Source organism: Columba livia, chromosome 4 (genome assembly GCF_036013475.1).
Source record: "Columba livia isolate bColLiv1 breed racing homer chromosome 4, bColLiv1.pat.W.v2, whole genome shotgun sequence".
Lineage (NCBI taxonomy): Eukaryota > Metazoa > Chordata > Aves > Columbiformes > Columbidae > Columba > Columba livia.
In genome coordinates, this window is record NC_088605.1 from 59,142,168 (window position 1) to 59,164,086 (window position 21,919).

The window sequence follows — 21,919 nt, forward strand, 5'->3', positions numbered from 1 at the left end:
AGGTCTCTCCCAGTCTGCACCTGCTGGGGTTCTACCCCTGTGGGGACTCATCACTCTCAGTGCAGAGGGAACTGAGCTCAAAGCTCCCGAGAGCAGAGAGATGGGGTTTCTCACCTACCCTGTGGTGTGTGTATTCCACAGGTTTGCTTTTGCCTGTGCCCAGCTCAACACTGGATCACTGACCTCTGAATGCATCCAGGTCCTATATACAGTGTAAGGCATCAAGTTTGCATGGTCTGAATTGCTTGCTGGAGGCTCTTTCCGTTAAGGGAGCCACGTGCCTAATGTAGGCTTTCTCAACACCCTGCAATGCCATCTTCAGTATTATTCTGGATTAAGATTCCTAGCTTCCAGGTAAATGCCTATTTCAGCAGAATTTAGGCAGCCTAGTCTTCAAGAGCCTAGCTCTAAAACCTGTTGGCATTTTACCTCTTGGCAATGATTGTCCCAACAGGCTGAGATAGATGTCTACAAAATACTGTGGGATTCCATGACAGAGGGGCTTAGCAACCTGGAGGAGATTCCTCACCTTTAATCGAAGCAATTTCTAGCCATTCTCTTTGAGATGGTTCAAAATTTTGGGTACAAACATCAAATCCAGCAGTATCTATGCATAACCAGTTACCATTTAAACAGAAAGAGGGTATAAACTAATGATTTTTACCTTGTGAAAGGGCAATATCTAACAAAGTATTGTGGCACATATTAGAGGCAGTCATGTAGCGAATACCTAAATCCAGCTTCTGAGTTTCTGTATATCAAGAATCTGGAGTTGGAGTTCCCCACATGCCACTTCTACTTGTGGAATGAATGTGTGCCCATATTCCACGGATTCAAGTTTGAATATGATGGTCTTGTAACCTTCTACAAGGTATAAAAGCAGAGATTGTGCTTTTCACTGTAATCCAGGCAAAGTGATTTGTGAACATGCTGGTCGAGTGCCTTTTCTGCTTCTGTGGAGGCTGGAGTGGGATGAAAGTCACAGGGTTTGGGCTGTTTTGAATGAGAGACAATAGTCTAGGGTAAGGTGGTGGCAAACATCTTGCTGGCCTGAGAGGAGACATATTACGGCTGCTTGGATGTTCATTGAAAGTATGGTGGGTTTGTGCCAGCACCAGAATGGAGCTCTGGGGAGCGTGGCAAAGGGAGAGCCTTGGATGTCCCTATCTACAGGAACAAAAAATACGGGAAGAACTACCATCAACCATTATACCAAACTGAGTGATTTTAAGTCAAAGCACAAACCTAGTTAATTGTAGTTCAGCTTTCAGTAACAAAAATAATAAAATATCCTGTTGTTTTTATTCAGCGGTGCTTTTAAGGTGAGAAGAAATCTCTAGATTATAAATTAATTGTGAAGCATTACATATCTTCCACTTTAATAAAGCGTGATTTCCAGTCGTATTTTTATTGTTTAATTCGTCTTTCACTTCCCAGGACAGTCTCACTTCTGAATTTTCTCCAATGGACAATCACTGTTTAACAACTACTTTTTATCTAAGTTGCATTGCCAAGTTGAAATTTTGGTTCTTGTTATGCCTTTAGCCACTAGCTTGAACAGTCTGCTAGTACCTGCTGTTACTTCCCTGTACTTACACAATGTAATCATATCGCCTCTTTTCTTGAAAAGCTGAATAGATCAGGTACCTGAAGTCTCTCCCCAGAGGGGAATTACTTCAAATTATTTTAAGGGTTACTTTCTTAACCTTCTCCAGTGTTTCAATACCCCTTTTAAAATGCAGATACCAAAACTGGACAGCTTCCAGTATCTGTTTCTCTGATGCTTCATGCAGAGAGAAAATTGCTTCCCTACTCCTTGTTACTCCTCTGGAATACCTGAAGGGTAGCTCAATCCTCTTTAGGTCCCTTTCCCCTAGGAGTACAGCACAATTCCTCCCTACTCTGACCCCCAAACCCTCCCCTGTGTGCAGAATAAACCACGAACTCCTCAGTTCTGCTGGAGAGCGGCCAGTAGTTTTGATCACCTGGAGTCGTATTTTTGCATTGAGCTTATTAAAACATGTTCTGTTTTGACTAAGTTTATCTTGTCTAGTCCCTAATAGGTTACACATGCAATGAGAATGTTGTGTATCACTGCATGACATACCTTTCAAAAACCTGTTACGGCCATGGCTCTGTACCTGATCATCTCCTCGCAAAAACATGAATCATGTTTTTATTGGCGGGCCACTTCCCATAAAAAGAAAGTTTAGCCATACATTGGATTTTTTTTCTCTTGTGTTTGTTTTTTTGTTTGTTTGTGGGGTTGTTTTTTTGTTTTGGTTTTGTTTGGGTTTTTTGGGGGGTTGTTTTGGGTTTTGTTGTTGTTGTTTGGCTGGTTCTTGTTGTTGGTTGGTTGTTTGGGGTTTTTTTGGCGTTAGTTAACATTAGGCTAACCAGCCTGTAACAACCTGGTCACCATAATTAGTTTTTCTGGATCTTATCAGGAAACTGAACACTCAGTCTTTCAAGATTTTCCTGTTATGCCAAGATTTACTTGAAGTAGCCTCAGAGAGCTGGTTATTCTCTCCACCCTCCTGCCCAGTCTTTTGGGATTCATGTGAGCCATTTTTCCAGGTCTGCTTGTTTTTATATGTTCTTCATATGCTGCTTAATCTCTGTTTTATGAGTCAATAATCTGGCAAACACATTCTCCCATTATTTCCAAATATAAACCTGAAATATTTATTGATCATTTACGCCTTTTCTGCCTTCTCTTCTAATAATGCTTCTTACTTTTGCAAATATACAAATGCTTTATTGCCCATAGCCCTTCCAGGCATGTATTTTCCCCTTATGGCTTTTGCTTCCCTTATGACATCTCAACACTTTCTAATTAATGCTGATTGCCATCTGCTTTCATTCCTCAATGTCACTTCTACATGGGATTTTTTTTTCTTAGCTGGTGACTTCACTTCTCCAGGAATGGGCTTTCAAGGAAAGTTGTTCTCTTGCTTGATGGCAGATTTTTGTCAACCTACCATATTTGCCTGTAAACCTCTCAATTTTATTCCCCTGTTCACCTGTACATTTTTCTCCCAAATTCACTTTTTTCAACTTTGAGAAACTAGCTTTTTCAAAGCAGCATTTGCACGTGTGTAAAGTACAGTTAATGTTGTCGTCTGATTATTTACATCTATGGCAGCTGTGAATGTAGTCTGGAAACAGGCAAATATTGATGCTAGCAAGATACTTGGGCATCTCATCTAAATGGAAGGGCATGGTATTTCTAGCAGCAGATTTTAATAACAAGGAGGATAAAATAGGCAATATATATTCATTTTGTGAGATGTTCTGTTATTGAACATAGTTATGGAAAAGCAGATTTTTGCTACTCACTTGCACTAGGATAGATGGTTGCATTTTGACCCTATTGGTGTGAAAGGCTTTTAAGTCTTGGCCCAAACTGTCTTTGGGTGTTTTATATGTTAAAAATCCCCAAATCTGGGCTTTCATTGAGTCAAAATTGGACTATTCTTGAGTGTTTCCAGAGAGCTGCTTTGTCAATTTCAGAGGTTTCACTTCTATGTTGGTTTTGTCCCTGTCAGTTGCGTACCCAGTTTTGGTAAATGCATGTGCCAGCCTCATTCAGAGCTGTAGAGTAAGAAATGCCTTCGGTTTGTATTTTAAAACCTGGACACAGAGGTAAATAACTTTTAAAAATACACAAGTGATGATCCCTCTAAGCTCTGTGGCAGAATTAGATTGCAACGTTCACGTTTGCCATTTTCTTAACCTATACTGCAGCAGCCCGGAAAGGAGAAAATAAATAGTGATGATAATAAAAGAATCGCGGATAAAACAACCAATTGAAGGTGTGACCGACTAATTGTGCGCAGCCCCCGGAACCGGCTCCCCTCCCTTGGCCTCGGCCCCAACCCCCGTGGCGGGGCCGAAGGGCCCCGGCGGCTCCCGCGCTGCCGCCCCGCGGCCGGCAGGTGTCGCTGCCGCGCCGCCGCTGCCCCGCCCGGCGGCCCCGCCGCCCCGCACCCCGGGAGCGCAGCCCCTCCGCGGGGCCAGGGCCGGGGCGGGCGCGGCGCCCGGCGTGTGTGTGCGTGTGGAAACCCCCCTCCACCGCGCCTTCCCGGCCGAGCTGCCAGCAGCGGGGGAGGCAGCTGTGCGGCGCAGGGCGAGGGAGGGGACAGAGGGGCAGGAGGAAGCAAGGCGGCGAGGGAGGGAGGGCGGAGACGGGGCCAGCCCGAGGAAATCAAACGGCCCCGGCATGAATTAGGCGACAGGCTGCAGAGAGGGGAGGGCCCCCCTCCCCCTCCCCCTTCCCTTCCCTTCCCCGCACGGCGGCCGGCGGGAGCAGCGCCGCCCCGCACGGAGCCGGCTGCTCCGGGCGCGCCACACGCACAGGCGCGGCGCAGACGGGCGGGGGCGGGCGGGCCGGCCGGGGTGGGGGGGCCCGGCAGATGAAGATGGCAATGTCTGTAATCCAAGCGTGCCGCAGCCTGGCTCTCTCAACATGGCTGCTGTCCTTTTGTTTCGTGCATCTGCTGTGCCTGGACTTCACCGTGGCCGAGAAGGAGGAGTGGTACACGGCCTTCGTCAACATCACCTACGCCGACCCGGCGGCCGGCAGTGCCGAGCTCCGCAGCGAGAAGAGCGAGTGCGGGCGCTACGGCGAGCAGTCGCCCAAGCAGGACGCCCGCGGGCAGGTGGCCCTCTCTGTCTCGCCCACAGACCGCTATGCCTGCGACCCCAGCACCCGCTTCAACGCCCCGGCGCCAGGCAAGAGCTGGGTGGCCCTTATCCCGCGGGGCAACTGCACCTACAAGGACAAGATCCGCCACGCCGCTGCCCAGAACGCCTCTGCTGTGGTCATCTACAACGTGGGCTCCAGCAACGCCAATGAGACCATCACCATGCCCCACGCAGGTGAGCCTCAGCACCCTGCCCGTGCTCCGTGGGCACGCTCTGAGGTCTGCGCTGGGCAAGTGGACGGACCCAGTTTTCCCATGTGTGGCAACCTGCTTTGCTGCCTCGCGTCCTTGGGATGGGAGCCGGTGGGGGGAAGATGTCTTTGTGCCTCTTGGCAGGGACTGGGGTGGGCTGCAGGCCTTGCTGGGTGATGGGTGCCCATCCCGGTGGCCTTGAAGCACCTTGCCATGCTGCCATGGCAAGGGATGGACATGCTGCCAGCAGTGATGCATGCTGGTGCTCCAGGGGTGAAAAGTTTGGGAGATGTAAAGTTTGGGTCTAGACGGAGAAATGGATGGGACTCTGAGTCCACTGTGGGACACTGATGTTTTGGTGAGTCCTGAGGATCCTCTGGCAGGTGTCATATGGGATCAGGTGTGATCAAGACCTTCAGAAAAGAAGCATGGTGTTTACGGTGCAGGCATATCAGGAGATGCAATAAAGCAGGGAACTCAGCATCCGCTGTCTCGACTGTGATACTGTAAAAGCTGTGGGATTGGTTAGGAATAGCAAATATCTGGTTTGGTGAGAATTTGAGATATTTTGTCTAGGACCAGGGTTGTAAGGGGGTTCACTCTGCCAGGTGTGCTCTGATGGAGTTTGTGCGTGCCATGTCAGCGCGTGGATGCTCAGGTCCCAACATGTGCTCGTCAACTAGAACCGAGCAGAAATCCAGTCATCTGAAATGACCCGAACCTCAGGTTATGCCCACAAAACCTGCTGGTTTTGTAACAATGCTTGATCTGAAACAATGTTGCTTTAAAAACAAATCACCAGATTTATATTTAGGGACGGTGTTTTCTGCCAAGGGTCACTGGTCTTTTACATGAGCAGCCTATGCCATGGAGACTAAAATGCCACCTATTGTGAAATCTCAGTTTGGTTTGCATCCAGTAACTAATCATGCCCAGCTGTTTCATGCCAGTTGAATCTTTGCCGAGTTAGGGGTAAATTGAAACATGCAAAGGCTGCAAAATAGGATGTTGTTTAATGACATTTTAAATTTCCACAGTAAAGTAGCTCGCATGGATGTACTGAAAAACAATTTGTTGCCTACCTATAGTGCTATACTACTGCTAATGTGAACGTAGTTCTTCTGGAACCTCTTGTGTGCAGCCTCTTTAAGAGATTAACCATTTATTTGGGCAAATTCGTATTTCTTTGGTAGGACTGGTGGAAGATGGGGGGGGGGGGAGGAGGGGCAGTATTTTCCATTTCTCTTTTGAGGTAAGCAACTCATAACCTCTTGAGCTTCTTAAAACAGTGCTTTATAACCTGCACATGGTTTGGTAGCTGTTCAGATTATACTACTTGGTACTTTAAGTATCACAGATTATTTACTAAGCAGTATAAAGTAGGAGGAGCTTGCCATACTTACGCACCTTTAAAGTAAAGCTCAGATTGTTTTAAAACTTAAGATGCATCGTTTATTCTTGTCTAGTGAGTTTCTCTAAAACTGCCAACATGTTGGATCAATTAATGGTTTGCCTGGTTTTAAAGTATGCGCTAAGCTGGTTTCCCACATAAATGGTGTTTTATTAAGAAACAGTGGGAGTGAAAAATGTGTCTAACCTTTTAAAATGTTAGAACTTTTGTTTGTTTTAAAGTCTCAAATGAAGTAAGCAAGGAATCTTTCTTACTGAAAGTGACCTCAGCTTTCAAAAATATGAACACTGCATCGTTTATCTTGGGGGCATCTTCTTTTATGTCATATGACTCCTTACAGTTTAATCTGAGAATCTTTCTTTGAGTACTGAATTGATACCCAGCAGTGTGGTTGTGCAGTACCAGAGGCTGAAATGAAAGCAAACTTGTAGAAAATAATCTGGGCTTGTTGAACATGATCAGTGAGACTGAAGGGCTTTGCTGATTGATTGTATGACGTTGTCTTCATTTTAAGGATTTGTGTTCTGTGAAGTTGAAAAAGGGTTGTTGGTCTTACCCTTAGGGAAAACCTGCCCTCTGTGTACAGTCAAAGCTCAGAGGAGTTTTAGAGCATAAGCCTGCTGGAACAGGAGGAAAAATAATTATTCTTAACCAAATATTTGACAAACTAGCAGAGATGCAGAAGTGGATTTATTTTTGCTGTACTTCTTGTACTGCTGTTACGCTGGGACAAAGTGAATGTATTAGCTGTGTAAAATTATCTTTCTGACTTGCAGCCTTTGACGTTTGCTCAATCCCAGTCTAAATGATAGAACAAGATTCAAGGAAAGAATGAATCAGATTTTTTGGGGTTTGAGCTCAGCAGCATCTGCGGTGCTCTGCCCACGCCAAATCCTGGAGTGGGAAGAACAAAATTCCATCCTGGAAAATACTTGGGGGGTGGGAGGGGAGGGTGACCTAAAAAGCAATTTAAAAGTCGAAAGAAATACGATGTTACTCTCTCTCTCTTTTCTCCCACAGACTTGTTTTTTGAGGTTTCATGTAAGCTTAAATAAACTCTTTCTATACAGAAAATAGTATATCCTGTTGCCTAACAATGTGGCTCCTGCACTTACTAAGGAACTCCTAAAAGAGATGTTTCTTTTCCTTATGCACATTCTTCTGTATGTTTTGCCTTCTTTCTTTTCTGCCACTTTCTCTCTTTGTGCTTGTTTTTCTACTCCTCTCCCCCACTCTCATTTCTTCATCTCTACCCCTGTGCTTCATTCCCCGTTGACCATGTTACTGTGCTATTTCCTAGTGCTTTACCCTTTCCACATTCTCCCCAAAGCTCTTTCTCCTGCCAAAGATCTTACTTCATAGCTGTATGTTTAATTATATTTCCTGTTTTCTGTTACAGTGCATGCCAATGACCCTTTGCTAGCATGGTGCCTCTTGATTTTAAAATCTGTAGGCAACTGTAGCAAGATAGTATTCTTGAAGAAGGGTTGGTAGACCTCCCTCCCCCTGGCACCCCCACTCCTGGCCAAAACCAGGGTGTTATTATTTTGAAGCCTGTTGTAGAAATCTTCAAATAGAACTTTCCAGGATTTATTTGTAGTGCACAAGACAGAACCAACAAAGTAAACCAGTTCAGTCACTGCGTTGAAAGCCTTTGCTTTCAGGGAGGCTGTTCTTCGGTCACTGCTTGCACATCCAGAACAGTAAGGTAGAGTTGTGACATCTGTGTTCACAGGGAGCGCAGAGCTCTGTGGTTCTCGTGCTAGGACACATTTCGCTTTTGCATCATCTGCCACAGCCTTTGCAAATCAGCATCGTTATTTTTATTGGCTTGAAGTATGGTATAGAAGCTGTGAGTCCAACTCTCTCTGCTTTTTGACTAAGTACATTTTAACTGGAGAAGGAACCAAAGCATCTAGAATTTCTGTTTCAGATGCTTTTTATTTCTCCTAAATCAACTTTTCTAGTAGAAAAGTACTCTAATAATACAGAGGATGTTCTTTTTTTCCTCCAGGAGAATAATCCATGGTGTTGGCTAGGGTTCTGATCAGCATTTTTTTCTTCTTCAGAACAAGTTAGCTGTTGTTTGGGTTAGAAAAGGCTCTAGCCATTGCATCTGCATTTAATAACTTAGTATTAATTGGAAGTATTCTTGCTACCTGTTGTAGCACTTGTCCTTATACTTCCCCTGTGCTCTGTATATATACAGTAAAGGAGCCTTCCAGAAGATGGTTCAAGGTGAGAACTTATCTCTCCAGCTGTCATTAACTGCTAAGGGAGCTGAGGCTGACCACTTCTAACTCGGGCACCTGTCAGGTGCTTGGGGCTAGGGAGGGATGTTAACTGCAGCTGTACATATGATCCATATGTGCATAAAAATCAAATCCTTTGTAATCAATACAGTTTGTAACGTTCAGTTTGAATGCTGGGGTGCATCAGAATATCTCACAGAATGGATATGATCATTTTATGAAGTAATTGTATCCTAATTATTTTGCACCAGAAGCGTGTGTGAGTCAGGCAGTTTTGCATTCTCCGTATTCTGCTTTTCCAGTGCATGCCATCACAAAATTTAGTCATGTCCTGTACATATGACGGGCTATTTTCACAGAGAGGCAGATAGCTCGTTTTCTGTAATTGGTCATACACCCTGGCAGCAACTGTCAACTGTATCTTTGAGTCATTAATCTCATATGTAGTCTAAGATAACTCTGACTTCTTCCCTTCATCTTTGACCCTAAAGCTCAGCATGTCTGCACCAGATTGCATGGCCATCCTGCTGCAGAACCAGGTGTGTCCCTCCACACATGCTGTGGATGTGACCAGCCTTGATCTGTGCCCTTTCAGTTCAGTGATAGTTTCTCCCCTTGCACTTAGCTTTCTGTTCCACAGTCAATGTCTAGTCTTGCCTTTTATGTATTTTAACACATGTTGGTAGCAGTTTTGGCTTTGGGCTCCCCTGTAGCTTTAGGACTTGTACTGATGTGCAAATTAAACACTAAAGTTGAAGATTTCTCTCTTTACAGACTTAATTCAGTACTGTAGCTACATTTGTGCCTTTACTAAAACAGCTGTTTTCCTAAACTTTTGTTGAATTCTTTTGAAGACAATGTGCTGACAGCATTCACACTGAATTTACGTATGGATAAGCGTGGATTAATTGAAGGTTGGTGATTTGAGGCTTCCAGGGCCTGTCATAAATTTTTTCAGTTCCAGGCACCCAGAATTCATTCCTAATAGAAACCAGCTCATTAGGGAAGGGAGACAGAGATTAGTGCATCTCTGAGCCTTGTCCATCATGAAACTGAAGCATGGCTGAGCTGTGCTCTCATTCTTAGGAACTCAGAGGAGCTTCTGGATTTTTCATTCTATCACTTCTGATCTAGGGATGGTTTGTTCTAGTCTCGTTGGTATTTTGGCTTTAAAATGGTATCTGTTAGCTTGGGTTTTTAGAATAGTGTGGCAGTCTGTGGCTAGTGTGTTAACTCTATTGTAGCTTGTTTATTGTAGATACATTTCTGTGCTTGCCCCCCTTCATGCTATGTCACAGAGCACAGGAACATTTTCAGCAAAAGGGGAGAGAAACCTCCAGTTAGCTCAGTGTCAGCATTTGAAGAGAGTCTTTTGCTGCTAAGAGAAGACACTTTCTACTTTTCTCATGTAAGCAAAGGGCTAAAAGAACACGCTATTTTGCCACGCTTGTTTGATGAAGTTCACAGTGCATTGTCTTGTGAGATGACTGAGTTTCAGGTGACCTCTGCCTCCTTATACCACAAGCCAGGCTGATGAAGGGTTAGATCTTCATGAAGGGATAGCCCAATGGTTTCCCCACTTCCCAATAACTTCTGCATAGCTAACCTGCACAGAAACAACATTCATTTCAAGACAAACCCCACTTCTTCCTTTCAGTGGAATTTGAGTTCTAGTCACTTAGTGATTTCTTTGGTACAGAAGGGAGCGAACAATGCAATCATTGACGCATAGAAATCAGATATGGAAAAGACTGAGTAGTCCACGTAATCCGTCAACTTACTAATGCTTACTGCTTCCTACAGTGCTACCATCTACTACTGTTGCTGTGCTTTTTGCTTAGTGTCTTGCAAAGGAAAGAATCTTGGGATGCTTCGGAACTAAATGCAGTTTGTGTAAGCAGCTGAATGTAGAAGGATATCAAATAGCAATACTATATCTTGCAATAATATTTATTTCTCGTAACTTCCACAAAGTCATCTTGGCAGAGTCATAACTGCTGAACCATAAGGTTTTAAACCAACTGTATCCATTGTACAACACAATTTAGGGGAGTATATGGCCATTGCAAAAAGAAAGGGGAGATAAAATATTTTGTAACTGGTTATGTCCGTACAGGCTTACTCTGCTGTGTCTTGATTCCATAGTGGGACATGACCCAGGACTTCATTAGTGCCCAGCTCTCTCCTCATTTCACTGCATAGGGTTTTGGTTTCTCTAGATGAAATCTAGATGAATAGGCCACATGTCAACCACAGAATAGTTTGACCAGGTCCTGAATGTGGATGAACAGGGGTCAAGGACACCTCAGGGGACACTGCTTGTTCATGGGTGCATTTAGAGGTAGTATCTCGGAAGGTAATTCTGTTAAGAACTACAGTTGCTCTTACCTGGTGGAGAAAACCCACATCACTTAGATGAAACCTCAACTTTTAAAATTTACTGTATTCAATGTCCTGGCTTTATATCTACTGTCTGACCCACTACCCCTATTAGTGGATGCTGAGTTTCATAAAGCTACAGGTTTGCTAAAGAATTTGCTGTGAATTTAAGCTCATCAGTAGTAGGCTTATTGTTCTTGAGTGCATTTTGTGGACCCTTTAGAAGTAATTCTTCGGCCAGGATATGTTGAAAATCACTGATTAAGGTAAACTTCCCACTATGGTGGAAAGAGTGGTTTTTAGTTCAAAAATGGATGAGTGGAAGCACTTTTCACCAGTTGTAGTAGATGGAGAAAGGTTGTGAAGATTGGTTTGCTTATGAAACAACAACGCTATGCAGCTGTGTTTTACAAGAGCAGCTTAACAAGGGCATTATTTAGTTTTTGGCTCCTCTTCAATAAATTATTTGAGATAAACCTTAGAAAACTGAGCAGAGGAGAACGGATGGAGATGACTAAAAGATTAACCTGTTCGTTTTATTGCTATTCTGCATTGAAATATGAAAAGCCAGCATCTTTGGTTCTTTGCTACTTAAAGATATAATAGCTTTTTCAAATAACTATTCTTTTCTTTTCCTTCTCAAGAGTGACTTATAAATAATGTCAATAAAGTGAAGTGCTTGTTCATTTGTTTCTGACAGTATAATCATAGTGATACAAAAAAGACATTGAGGTGCTGGAGTGTGTCCAAAGAAGAGCAACAAAGCTGGTGAGCTGTTTGGAGCACAAGTCTGATGAGGAGCAGCTAAAGGATCTGGGGCTGTTTAGCCTGGAGAAAAGGAGGCTGAGGGGAGACCTTCTAGATGATCTTTTGAGGTCCCTTCCAATCCCTGACACTCTGTGATTCTCGCTGTCTACAACTACCTGAAAGGAGGTTGTAGTCAAGTTGGTGTTGGTCTCTTCTCCCAAATAACATGAGATAAGAGGAAATGACCTCAAATTGGGCTGGGGAGGTCTAGATTGGATATTAGGAAAACTTTCTTCACTGAAAGGGTTGTCAGGTGCTGGAACAGGCTGCCCAGGGAAGTGGTGGGGTCACTGTCCCTGGAGGGGTTTAAAAGACATGTAGATGTGGCATTTAGGGGCATGGTTTAGTGGTGGACTTAGCAGTGTTAGGTTAACAGTAAGACTCAATGATCTTAAGAGTTTTTTCCAGCGTAAATGATTCTATGCTTCTATATTCAATTATACAGCTAGACCTAAGGGTCTATCAGAGTTTCAGTCTTAAATTTGATGTGTTTAATTGTGTTTGTGTACATGATGTTCCCTGCTGTAAACTGGAAAGATATTTTAACCTTATTTTCAGTTTGAGACAAAACTGGAGGCAAAAGATGTTTGTCTTTTTAGCTCCCAAAACACAGAAACATAAATTACGGCCATGCAACTCCATAGAGTCCTGGTTTTGAGTATATCTTGTATATTCTTTAGACACAGAAGTATTACATCTGCACAGGAATGTAGCTCCTCTAGAGATACATGGAATAAGGTGAGTTGGTGAGTGCTCCCTTGTGCTACCCATATACAGAGATATAGCTGTTAAAAATGAATTTACATTCCATAGTGTCTTGAAGCCTTTATCATGAGAGAGGACCCCTGCACAGGGGTGCTACATAACAAAGCAGTTCTCTGCATGCTCTTCTACCAAGACAGCCCCCTACTACAGACATATTTGTCTATGAACCATCATAATTTGTTCCTGAACATTGGCTTAATTACATAGGATATCATTCTTCCTCATAATTTGTCTTATACCTTGAGCTTCCTATCTTTATATGCTTTTTGGTTTGCCTCTTACTATTCAAATCTCTTCTTGCGAAGCATCTGTCTTTTACAAGTCATTGTAAGAATATCTTACCAGATAATATATGTATTTTATAGATAATTACGCATCACATTAATCTCCAGGTTCTAGCTTTATAAATCACACATCATTAAACTGTGCTCATCTATTAATTGCTTGATCTTGCAGTCCTTGTCAAAAAATAATTTCTGGCACAGTCACAGTTGTATTGTGGTGAATGTGTCAGACATTACACAGCAGCACTAAGAATGGTCTCAAGAGCCTAGTAGGTAGATTCATCTTTAGTTAACATATATGTCTAATCTTAGGATTACTGTAGAATATGTTAACATTAGTTGACTATGGGGTGTGGGTTGACTGGGGTCACACCCAGTGCAATAAGCTGTATGGTTTTATTGTTTTGCTTAAATTGATGTGTGGGGCACTTAAGAAGCTAGTTGTTAAAGCAACTAGTAGTTACTGTCATACTGGCAGAGCAATTCCAGTTCATCATGATCAAAGCTCTGGGTGTCTAACAAGTTTCACTGTAGAAGATTTCTTAGATTTTCCAATTATGCAAGAGTTCTGTATCAGTATCGGATAAAGATCTCTCTGTTTTTACATCCTGTGATGCTAGCTAAAATGTTAGTATTCTTTTTCCTTTTCTAATTCAGTATTTTCTGTGAGAAGACTTTTCCTTTGCCCTTTCAAAAATCTCTATATTACAGCATCTTAAATCTTTGGCTGTATTTCTGTGCCATGTCTGTGCTTGGACTCACAAAAAAATCTTGGACTAAAAAAAAAAAATCTTCTAAAGAAAAAAAATCTTTAAAACAGAACAGTCTGATGCTGCAGTCTCATTCAATTGCTTCTTCTACATGTACAGAATATGAGTTTCCCTCTTGTGCCTTTTTAAGCTTTTATTATGCGCACGCTGTCTCCTAGTTTTACCTGCCAGTATCATGTTCTTGGAGTGAGGCAGCTTTCGCAGGATTGTGTCATCTCTGTGCCTGGTCTCTCATCGCTCTTTATATGTCCATGTGTTTGAAGTGCCATCTGCTTGTCCGTGAAATTCATACCTTTACTCAGTACTATATCCTGACTTTTCACACTGGAAACGAAATCCGTTATGTCTTGTTATAATACTGCCTTTGATGTCTTTCTCTGGCCTTACATTTCCTTCTATCCTCTTCATCTTCTATTTAGGTTTCCTCTTTTTGGTGTTGTTTTGTTTTGTTTTGTTTGTTTGTTTGGGGTCTTTTTAGGGTTTGTTTAATTTATTCACTTTCCACAGCTCCATAAATCTTTCCATTGGACTTCTTGCCTATTTTTTTTTATTGTCTTCACTTCTCTTTTTATGCACTTTGCACCTATTCTTCATCTCCTCTAGGTTTTGGGGTTTTTTTTCCCCTTTCCTCCTTATCCCTTACCAAGTTGACAAAAATAGCCAAAGGCTGTTGCTTTACATACAGTTGACTGTAAGGGGAAGCAGGGTAGGGTTATGCTCTTTTGGTTGCTTTTCCACTGCAGCTGACTCTGGGTTTAAAGAACATCTGCTGTCATCTGCTCAGGATGGGCTGGGAGGAGTGGGACAGCAGCCGTCAGGAAGGGTGGCAGTGCCGTTCATGGACAGCTGCCAATCAGGCATAGCACATTTGCTACGCATAGAGTGGATTTGTGCTGAATGCTCTTAAGTCTTTTTTATGAATTCTTAAAAGACTAAGTTATGGTCCCTCTTATGTAGAGAGGCAGATACTGCTCTTTCATGCTTTTGCAGAACATGCTTAAGTTTTCTCTGCTGGGTGCTAGAAAAACTGACCAGGAATTTTTCTATCAAAACTATTTTTCTTTAGTATTTAGTATTTTTCTTTAACAAAAACAAACAAACAACTCTTTTGGAAAGTTTTTGCTCTCCAGAAAAGGTCTTGCAGTTCTGAGTTTGAAGAAAGATTTTATTTTAGTAAATATTTCATGTCTCAGTATTTCAGATTTGCAAACAGTTTGGTTTCCCTTTCCTTTTTGATGATATATTGCATTTTAATCAGCTTCTGCCAGCTTTATATGCTAGTTCCACCCCAGAGCACAGACCTGAGTCTTCCCAGCTCAAACATTACAGTTCTCCAGGAATCAATACATGCATTTCATTACAAGTGAGTGTTATTTGAAGAAACTGAACTCAGGTTTGCAATGCTGAGTTTCTTTTTTCTGTGATAGTGTGCCAACAACTTTCTGTCTTCCCATAGCACAGTCTCTAAGCTATAAGATCTTTGGCCCTTGCTGTGTGTGTATATATCTTTACTAGCAAGCTAGATTTGGCTTTAGCACTGTGTCTACATGCATGTGGGAATGAGACTTGGTATGAAAGAGATTGCTCTTAAAGACATAACAAGGATCAGTAGTTGTCAGTGGAAGTGAGACAAATTCAGTCGTGTAGTAAGATGCAATTTCCTACATGGTTGCCCGTAACTTACTGTTATTTGAATGGGCTTAGATAACTCTCCAAAAGTCAAATCCTGGAAAAATTATCCCATTAGCTGGGAACATTGTGGTAGTATGTATACAAAGGAGTTTAGAGGTGATCATGGTAATTCTTTACACTTTTTAAGGGTTGTACCCTTTTGTAACTACCACCCAACTCTTTTCCATGCTTGGAGACTGTCAAAACAGCTCTGGCAGAAGCCCTGCACAGTGGGCAGAGGTAAACCCTACAGCCTGAAGTATCGGCCTCTCAAGATGGGATCTCTGCATAGCATGTCCTTTATCACCTGGAAAGAACTTAGCTGGGTGACAGTGATGAACCAGCGTCCATTCATTATTTCTTTGTGACTGCTGGTCATAGAAAAAGGAAGCTGCAAGAAAAGGCATTTGCAAAAAAAACACGGTCCGAGCCACTTCTATTTCTTTGTGTCTGCAGATAGCCAACAACAGATACAGAAAGCTGCCTGTAAGCCTCCACAAAATAAGCATTTGCTGGAGCATCTGTCTCATGTTGTGAAATAAATTGAAAGCCTTTCTCTTCCAAAACTTCTGTTTCAATGTTGAATACCAGCATAGGGGAGTGTCATGAGTAAATGCAACCTAGAGGGGCAAAGGTTATCGTCGCAGGTGGGTATGAAGTATCTCAAAAACCAATAGTACCATCATTCACTTTTCTGCAGAAAAAGCTAGAATAACCATTAGATGAAAGTCATGTGAATAAGCCCGAATCCTGGAGAGGTTAATTCAAATTGATGGGAAAATAATAGCCATGGAAGTAGTTTGTGACATCATCAGCCATGAGACATTCTTCCTTTTGGAGACTATGGAACTTGTTTGACTAATCAATGTATCGTAACCCCTATTTCAGTTCTGCACTGGCTCCCATTTATCACTGGTACCCACTGACATGATCTTAGAAATATTCTTGTTTCCTGCCTCTTTGCTGTTTGTCCCTCACCTTCCTTGCTGCTTTTGCGGGTGGTGGGAACATTCCCTGAGATGATGAGGATCTTGATCACCTTGTGCTCAGGCTTGAGTTTGTACATTTTGAAGTTCCCTTTAGCAGTTTTGCATGTTGCTTACTGTTTGAATATGGGGGCTTGTATTGCTCACAGAATATTGCCCAACTGGATCCATAGGTGAACTAGAGGAATCTACCAAACAGCTCAACTGTATGGGAAAGTAATGAGCTATGTCTAATGCAGTCGGGATCCTCTGGTATGTATTGATTCTTCAGGGAATGCATCTGTCCTTTTCACTTCTCTGGCCTGTTAACCCCTGCTTAAGAAACCACATCATCAAATTTCACTTTTCTGTGTGTATTTCTCATTTTGTTTTTCTCTTTTCCTTATCCATCTAAGTCTCAAGCAGTGTTTTACTTCTCTCCTAGTCTACTAACCAGAACTCATTAAGATAAAACCCATGAGAATCTATAGCCTATTCTTAAGACAAAAATATGACGGTATAATTATTTTCTTCTGAATTTATAATTTACAACAGTTGGTAGTTCAGAGAATTTTTTGGCAAGAAAGAGTTGGAAGTATCTGGTATTTCTAAATATGTATGACCTATCACTTCTTTCTCCAATAATTAAGGGCATCATTCCCATTAACTAATTTATCTAGCTATCTTTCTGCTATTATGCTTATGAAAAATAACAAAACAAGCACTGAATTTTTGTATAGAATATCTTCTGTTGATTAACTTGTACATTTGAGGCACAGAATCAGTTCTTTGTTCTCAACCAATAGTGTGTTGAGTAAGCATAATGATTGCTGTTTGTCTTTTCTGAAGAATTTATTGTGTGTCCATAGACCACAATTATTTTGCATCAATGTAAAGGTAACTCTGCTAGCTTTAACACAAAGCTGTTGCCTTTAACTCTGACTAACCAAATCTGTGGTTTAGCCAGCAAAACAGGAGCTACAGTGCATAGGTAAAACAATAGACTGGGTGGTAATAGTTATAGCAGGGAAGCAAATATAAAATAACTGTGTGTCACCCTGTGCATTGATCAACATGGCAAGTCCTAAAACCTCTTACTGGCAAAATGGGACTGATACTTAAAAATCACTTCTCACTTTACTGGGGTAGTGATTTTGCTGTCCTAAAACTCATGAGTAGGTATTTTAAATTTTAAGTTAGACATTATTTCTAATGCCTATGTTACATTAAGGTAATTTGGAGAATGCTTTGTGTCCCACTTCAGGACAATGTTTGCACAAATGGTTGTTGTTAAGCTCTTGTTTGGTTCTTGCTAAGAATGGGCCAGAAGTTGTGCACCTTGACTAAATGTGATTGGATGTGTTTTTATGAGAAAATGTCATCTGTGAAAGAGGTAGAAGTGTCTAATGTAGCCCAGAAATGTATTACGAGGAATATTACTGTGGTGATCTTGTGGGATCTTACACCCTCCTCTAACACTGTGAATAGTCAAGGTCCTTACAATACGGTGTTTTTATTTATAATTTCATATATAAGATACATATTTTATATATTTCATAAAACAGGTGCCTTATAAACACCTATTAAAAGAGATGCTTTAATCATTTTACGTTTCTCCACATAGATTGGCTACTGCTTTCTGAGGTGTCAGGCACATCTCTATCACAGTGAGAAGCAAATTCCAGTGAATGCTTTTCTTCTTCCACCTGAGGTGACCACCCAAACCCTTTAAAACTGAGGTGCTGTCTCTTCTTAACTGTGTTTTATTTGATGTCTGTCACCAGTACACTGGTATGCTCCTTGCTAACCAGCGAGTTGCCTGATTTGAAAATACTTACATATCTAAGGCCTGTCAGATAAACAGCAGCTCCATACCTTACACCCATTCCAGTTTGGGAGTAATTATTGTAATGTTTTGCAAATTTGGTTCCAGGAGATAAAATTTTACATCCTCCCTTGTGGCTTGTCAGTCTGTCAGCTTTATTTAGCTTTGAGAAATTCAGGAGAGGTTTCCTTAATGTTCCCAATGGTAGGTGTCAATTTTCAACTGAAATTGCAGCCACTTGGACAGTCGTTGAAACTGTAAAGTGTGAAATTATCAAGTATCCCTCCATTAGACATTCTTAACAAGTTAACTGCCATATTTACTTAGAAATCTGTCTGGAAATAATACAGTACTTATTTTTGATAACCTTTAAGTATTGAAAGGTGCCACATGACAACGGAGTTAACACCATAGTCAGATTTGCCAGACCAGGCAAATATTAATGTATAATACACAAGTACTAATGAATACCTGAGGTGACTCAGTAGTGTCTTCACTGCTCTGCAAATCTGTATTTACCAGCACAAGCCTCAAAAATCCTCTGTAATCTCAATATGAATGGACATCAGTGGGAATGGAGGTGATTAGTATGCATTTGTGTGTGCTACACTTTTCATAGGCCTGGGCCTTAGTTTACCTTCTCCTGTGTCTTATTGTTTAATGATACAGAACTGGAATCCATCCATCAGAGAATAATTGCAGGTGTGATGAATTTGAAAATAAACCTGATGTTCATGCTGTTATCCAACATAGTTGTCTCCATCTGGTGGCAAGAGTTTCAGGATCTGAAAGTGCATCAGGTCTTCATTCAAGTGCTTTATTCAATTGGCTGCAAAAAAAAATTAATTACAATTTCAGTTTTGTTTTCCATCTTTAATAATGGCAATGTCCCTGTCACTGAAAGGGATAATATACACATCATTTAAGCACCCTCAAGCTATAGCAGTGAAGAGATTGTACCTTTATTTTTGTGGAAAGATGCTAGGCTATGCAGACTTGGTGTCATGGAAACTGCAAGAATGTATGAAGTTTTAAATAGGCAGATGGATTTTAGATCCACTTCTCTAGTTACCTTGAAGAAGCACACAAACAACTTGGCTGGAAAAGTCACAAGAAGTTTACAGGAAAAAAAAAATCTCCAGCACCAATATGAAGGTCTCCATAGTTCTTATATTGGGCTTTTGGGATTAGACTGGGCTTTTACCTGGATTTTCACAGGCTGTATTTTCTTTATGCAGACTGCTTTCAGGGCAGCTCAGATGCTGACTTTTGAACTTTCAGGTTAGCCACCATTACTTTAAAAATCTCCCAAGTCCCCATTTAATTTATATACTTATTTTTTTTTTAAGGTTCTGAAGAGAAAACCAATAATCATCCTGTAAAATTCCAAGCCCTGAATCTTTCCTTTAGAAAAAAAACCCATAAGTTTGCTGTTTGCCAGCAAGGCACTTACCTATGCCATTAATTTGTAACCTCTACTTCTGAAATCCTAACCCTGCTGAAGTCGATGCCAAAACTTCCTAAGGATTTCACTGCCAAGTAGCTACAGCAAGAAAATAAATACCTGAGCTCATGATGTACCTTCTGCTGCCCTGTAGTGTTTAACACATTGTTGCCCAAGTACAGAAAAGCCCTGTTCATTGCAACCCAACAGAAGTAATCCCAGTCTTTCACCAGAAATCTCAGTGAAGTATGAGCTCTCTGTGTTTCATATTAATTGTGCACATCCATCAGATTCAAGTAACACTATAGACAATAACAGGGCTCCATTAAGGTCATTTTGTAACTGCGTAAAATTAGGGGCCAGCCTGTGAGTGCCTTGAAGCTGGAAGTATTAACTTCCGTGAGTTCTCCAGCACATTTAATAAAAGGTTCATCTGGCCCTGAGTGCTTGTATGAATTATGTAGCCATTGTTACATTCATGATATAGGTAGAAGTTAACTTCCTCACCTTTTGAAGTGCTTGAGAATAGTAGGTCATGTCTTATGTGTATTTCTGACAGTGAACTTCAAAACAATCTTTTTCTCAAATCTACTAACAGGTAAGATTTAGTTCTTGGAAGACATACGGCTTTTGTGTGCAACAAAGGAATCGGGGGGAGGCACATGGTGGTGTTAGAGCTGTGTTGCAGGAAGAGGCTGAAAAGCTCCATTTGCAGGACGCACGTGCCCGCCAGCTCACCTCCAAGGGCTCGGAGCAGCCAGGCCCACGACAGCTGCAAGATGTGTTGCTGCCCAACGAAAGTCATAGCTGAGATAAAGGCTTCTAAATCTCAAGCAGGTACTGGCTGCAAGCACGCAACAAGACCTTTTCTTTATTCAGCAGTGTGGTTTTCGCACCTTTCTTCACTAAATGGTATGCTAAGAAGGAATGGCAGTGATGACAGCCTTATCTTAGGGGGGAATGCTTCAGCGATGGTTGTTAGAAGTATGCTCAAAATTAGTATTTGTAATCTGCATTTTATACTATCCATCTACATGCTAAATAAGTGTGGACAGTTGTCACAAAAATAGTTACAGAAACAGTCTATCCACGTTAAGCCTAGCAGATGTCATTCCTTACCTGTTTCTCGTCTGGCCAAGTTACGACAGCATTTAATACGGGCTGTATTTGTTCTAAACAGAAGATTAATCATAAGATCTTGGAATATGTGGTTAGTTCTTTTGTGAATTGTTTTCTTTCGTCTTAATTTTCCCGGAAAAACTGATCATCTGAAGAGACCACAATGCAGGCAATACTGCATGGTGATTTCAGTGCCTTTGTTCCAACGTGCATATTGTGTTTTGAGTGATGCTGATCTGTTTTGAGAGCTTGTGGGATTTTCAAAACCACTGCTATGTTAATCTCATTTGGCTCCTGTAACATGCTTCAGATCACTCTCTCTTTTCAGCGTCTGATGGCAAGACATTGAATGGTGTGATTTTTACTGCAAACAGTTTATTTTCAGCTTTCACTACAACTTCATTTTGGAAGTCTGTGACTGTTTAACCCCTTTGTAAGTCTTCAGCATGCCTTATTACAGTGAATCTTTTTGCTAATAGAGATGTTTGCTAATGAGTGAATCTCTGTCTCCCAGTTAGTGTAGGCATTGCTGTATCCTAAATACACTTTGCCTTTTGATCTCTTTGATCCAAATTATTGTAAGAGGCTAAATGCAGACCGAAATATCAAATGCACCACTATGCTTAACAGAAATGCTACAATTACATAAAACTATCAGAAATCAAAGGAGAGATCCAGAAAGGTGATTCAGTGTAGAAATAACATGGTAGCTGAAGTTCATGATTTAAGCTGGTGGTTCTGATCTGCTCCTACTTCGGCACTGAGTCATCCAAGGCATAAAAGCTAAATGAAGAGAGGGAACATAAGCCATCATACAAGAACCAAGGTAAATAGAATTACCTTCCTTTCATGTCCTTTAACCTACAGGCAGAATTGGTCTCTGAATATAGAAATATGTAAGGAGCAAGAATATTACCAGCAGGGGGAAATTTCCAGTGGCTATGACTAGTATTCCTCCCTGGGAGCCTATATGTGTTTTGGTTGTTGTTGAGTTTTTTTGCTGTTTGGGGTTTTTGTTTTGTTTTTTCGCAAGGAGAGGGGAGGGGAAACAGGCATGTAAAATAGCATGTGAATGTCCAAAACAGCATGATACAGCATCTGAGTGGCATATTCAGAAAATAATTAGAAGTTACCATTAAACAAGATTGGCTTAAAACGAGCCTTGGTTTCGAGTCAACTGTGTAACTTAAATACATCCCCTTTACATCTTCAGCTGTGTCTTGTGTACTAAAATTTGCTAAATTGGGTGCAAGATTTAGTTTCTGAACATCTTGGATCTGAAGTGTTTCATATCAAATTCTAGTTTCAAGACATTTAAAGAGCTGTGAA

At 41.5% G+C, this 21,919-nt stretch overlaps 1 protein-coding gene across 1 annotated transcript in view; it reads left to right on the top strand.

The window, feature by feature from the left end:
- Positions 1-4,034: 4,034 nt before the first annotated feature.
- The window catches only part of RNF150 (ring finger protein 150), a 121,172-nt gene continuing 103,287 nt past the window's right edge, over positions 4,035-21,919 (top strand). Inside the window, exon 1 of the mRNA XM_005499879.3 lies at positions 4,035-4,881. Within this exon, the coding sequence (XP_005499936.2) occupies positions 4,416-4,881 (466 nt within the window). The 5' untranslated portion in view covers positions 4,035-4,415. The remainder of the gene's footprint in view (positions 4,882-21,919) is intronic.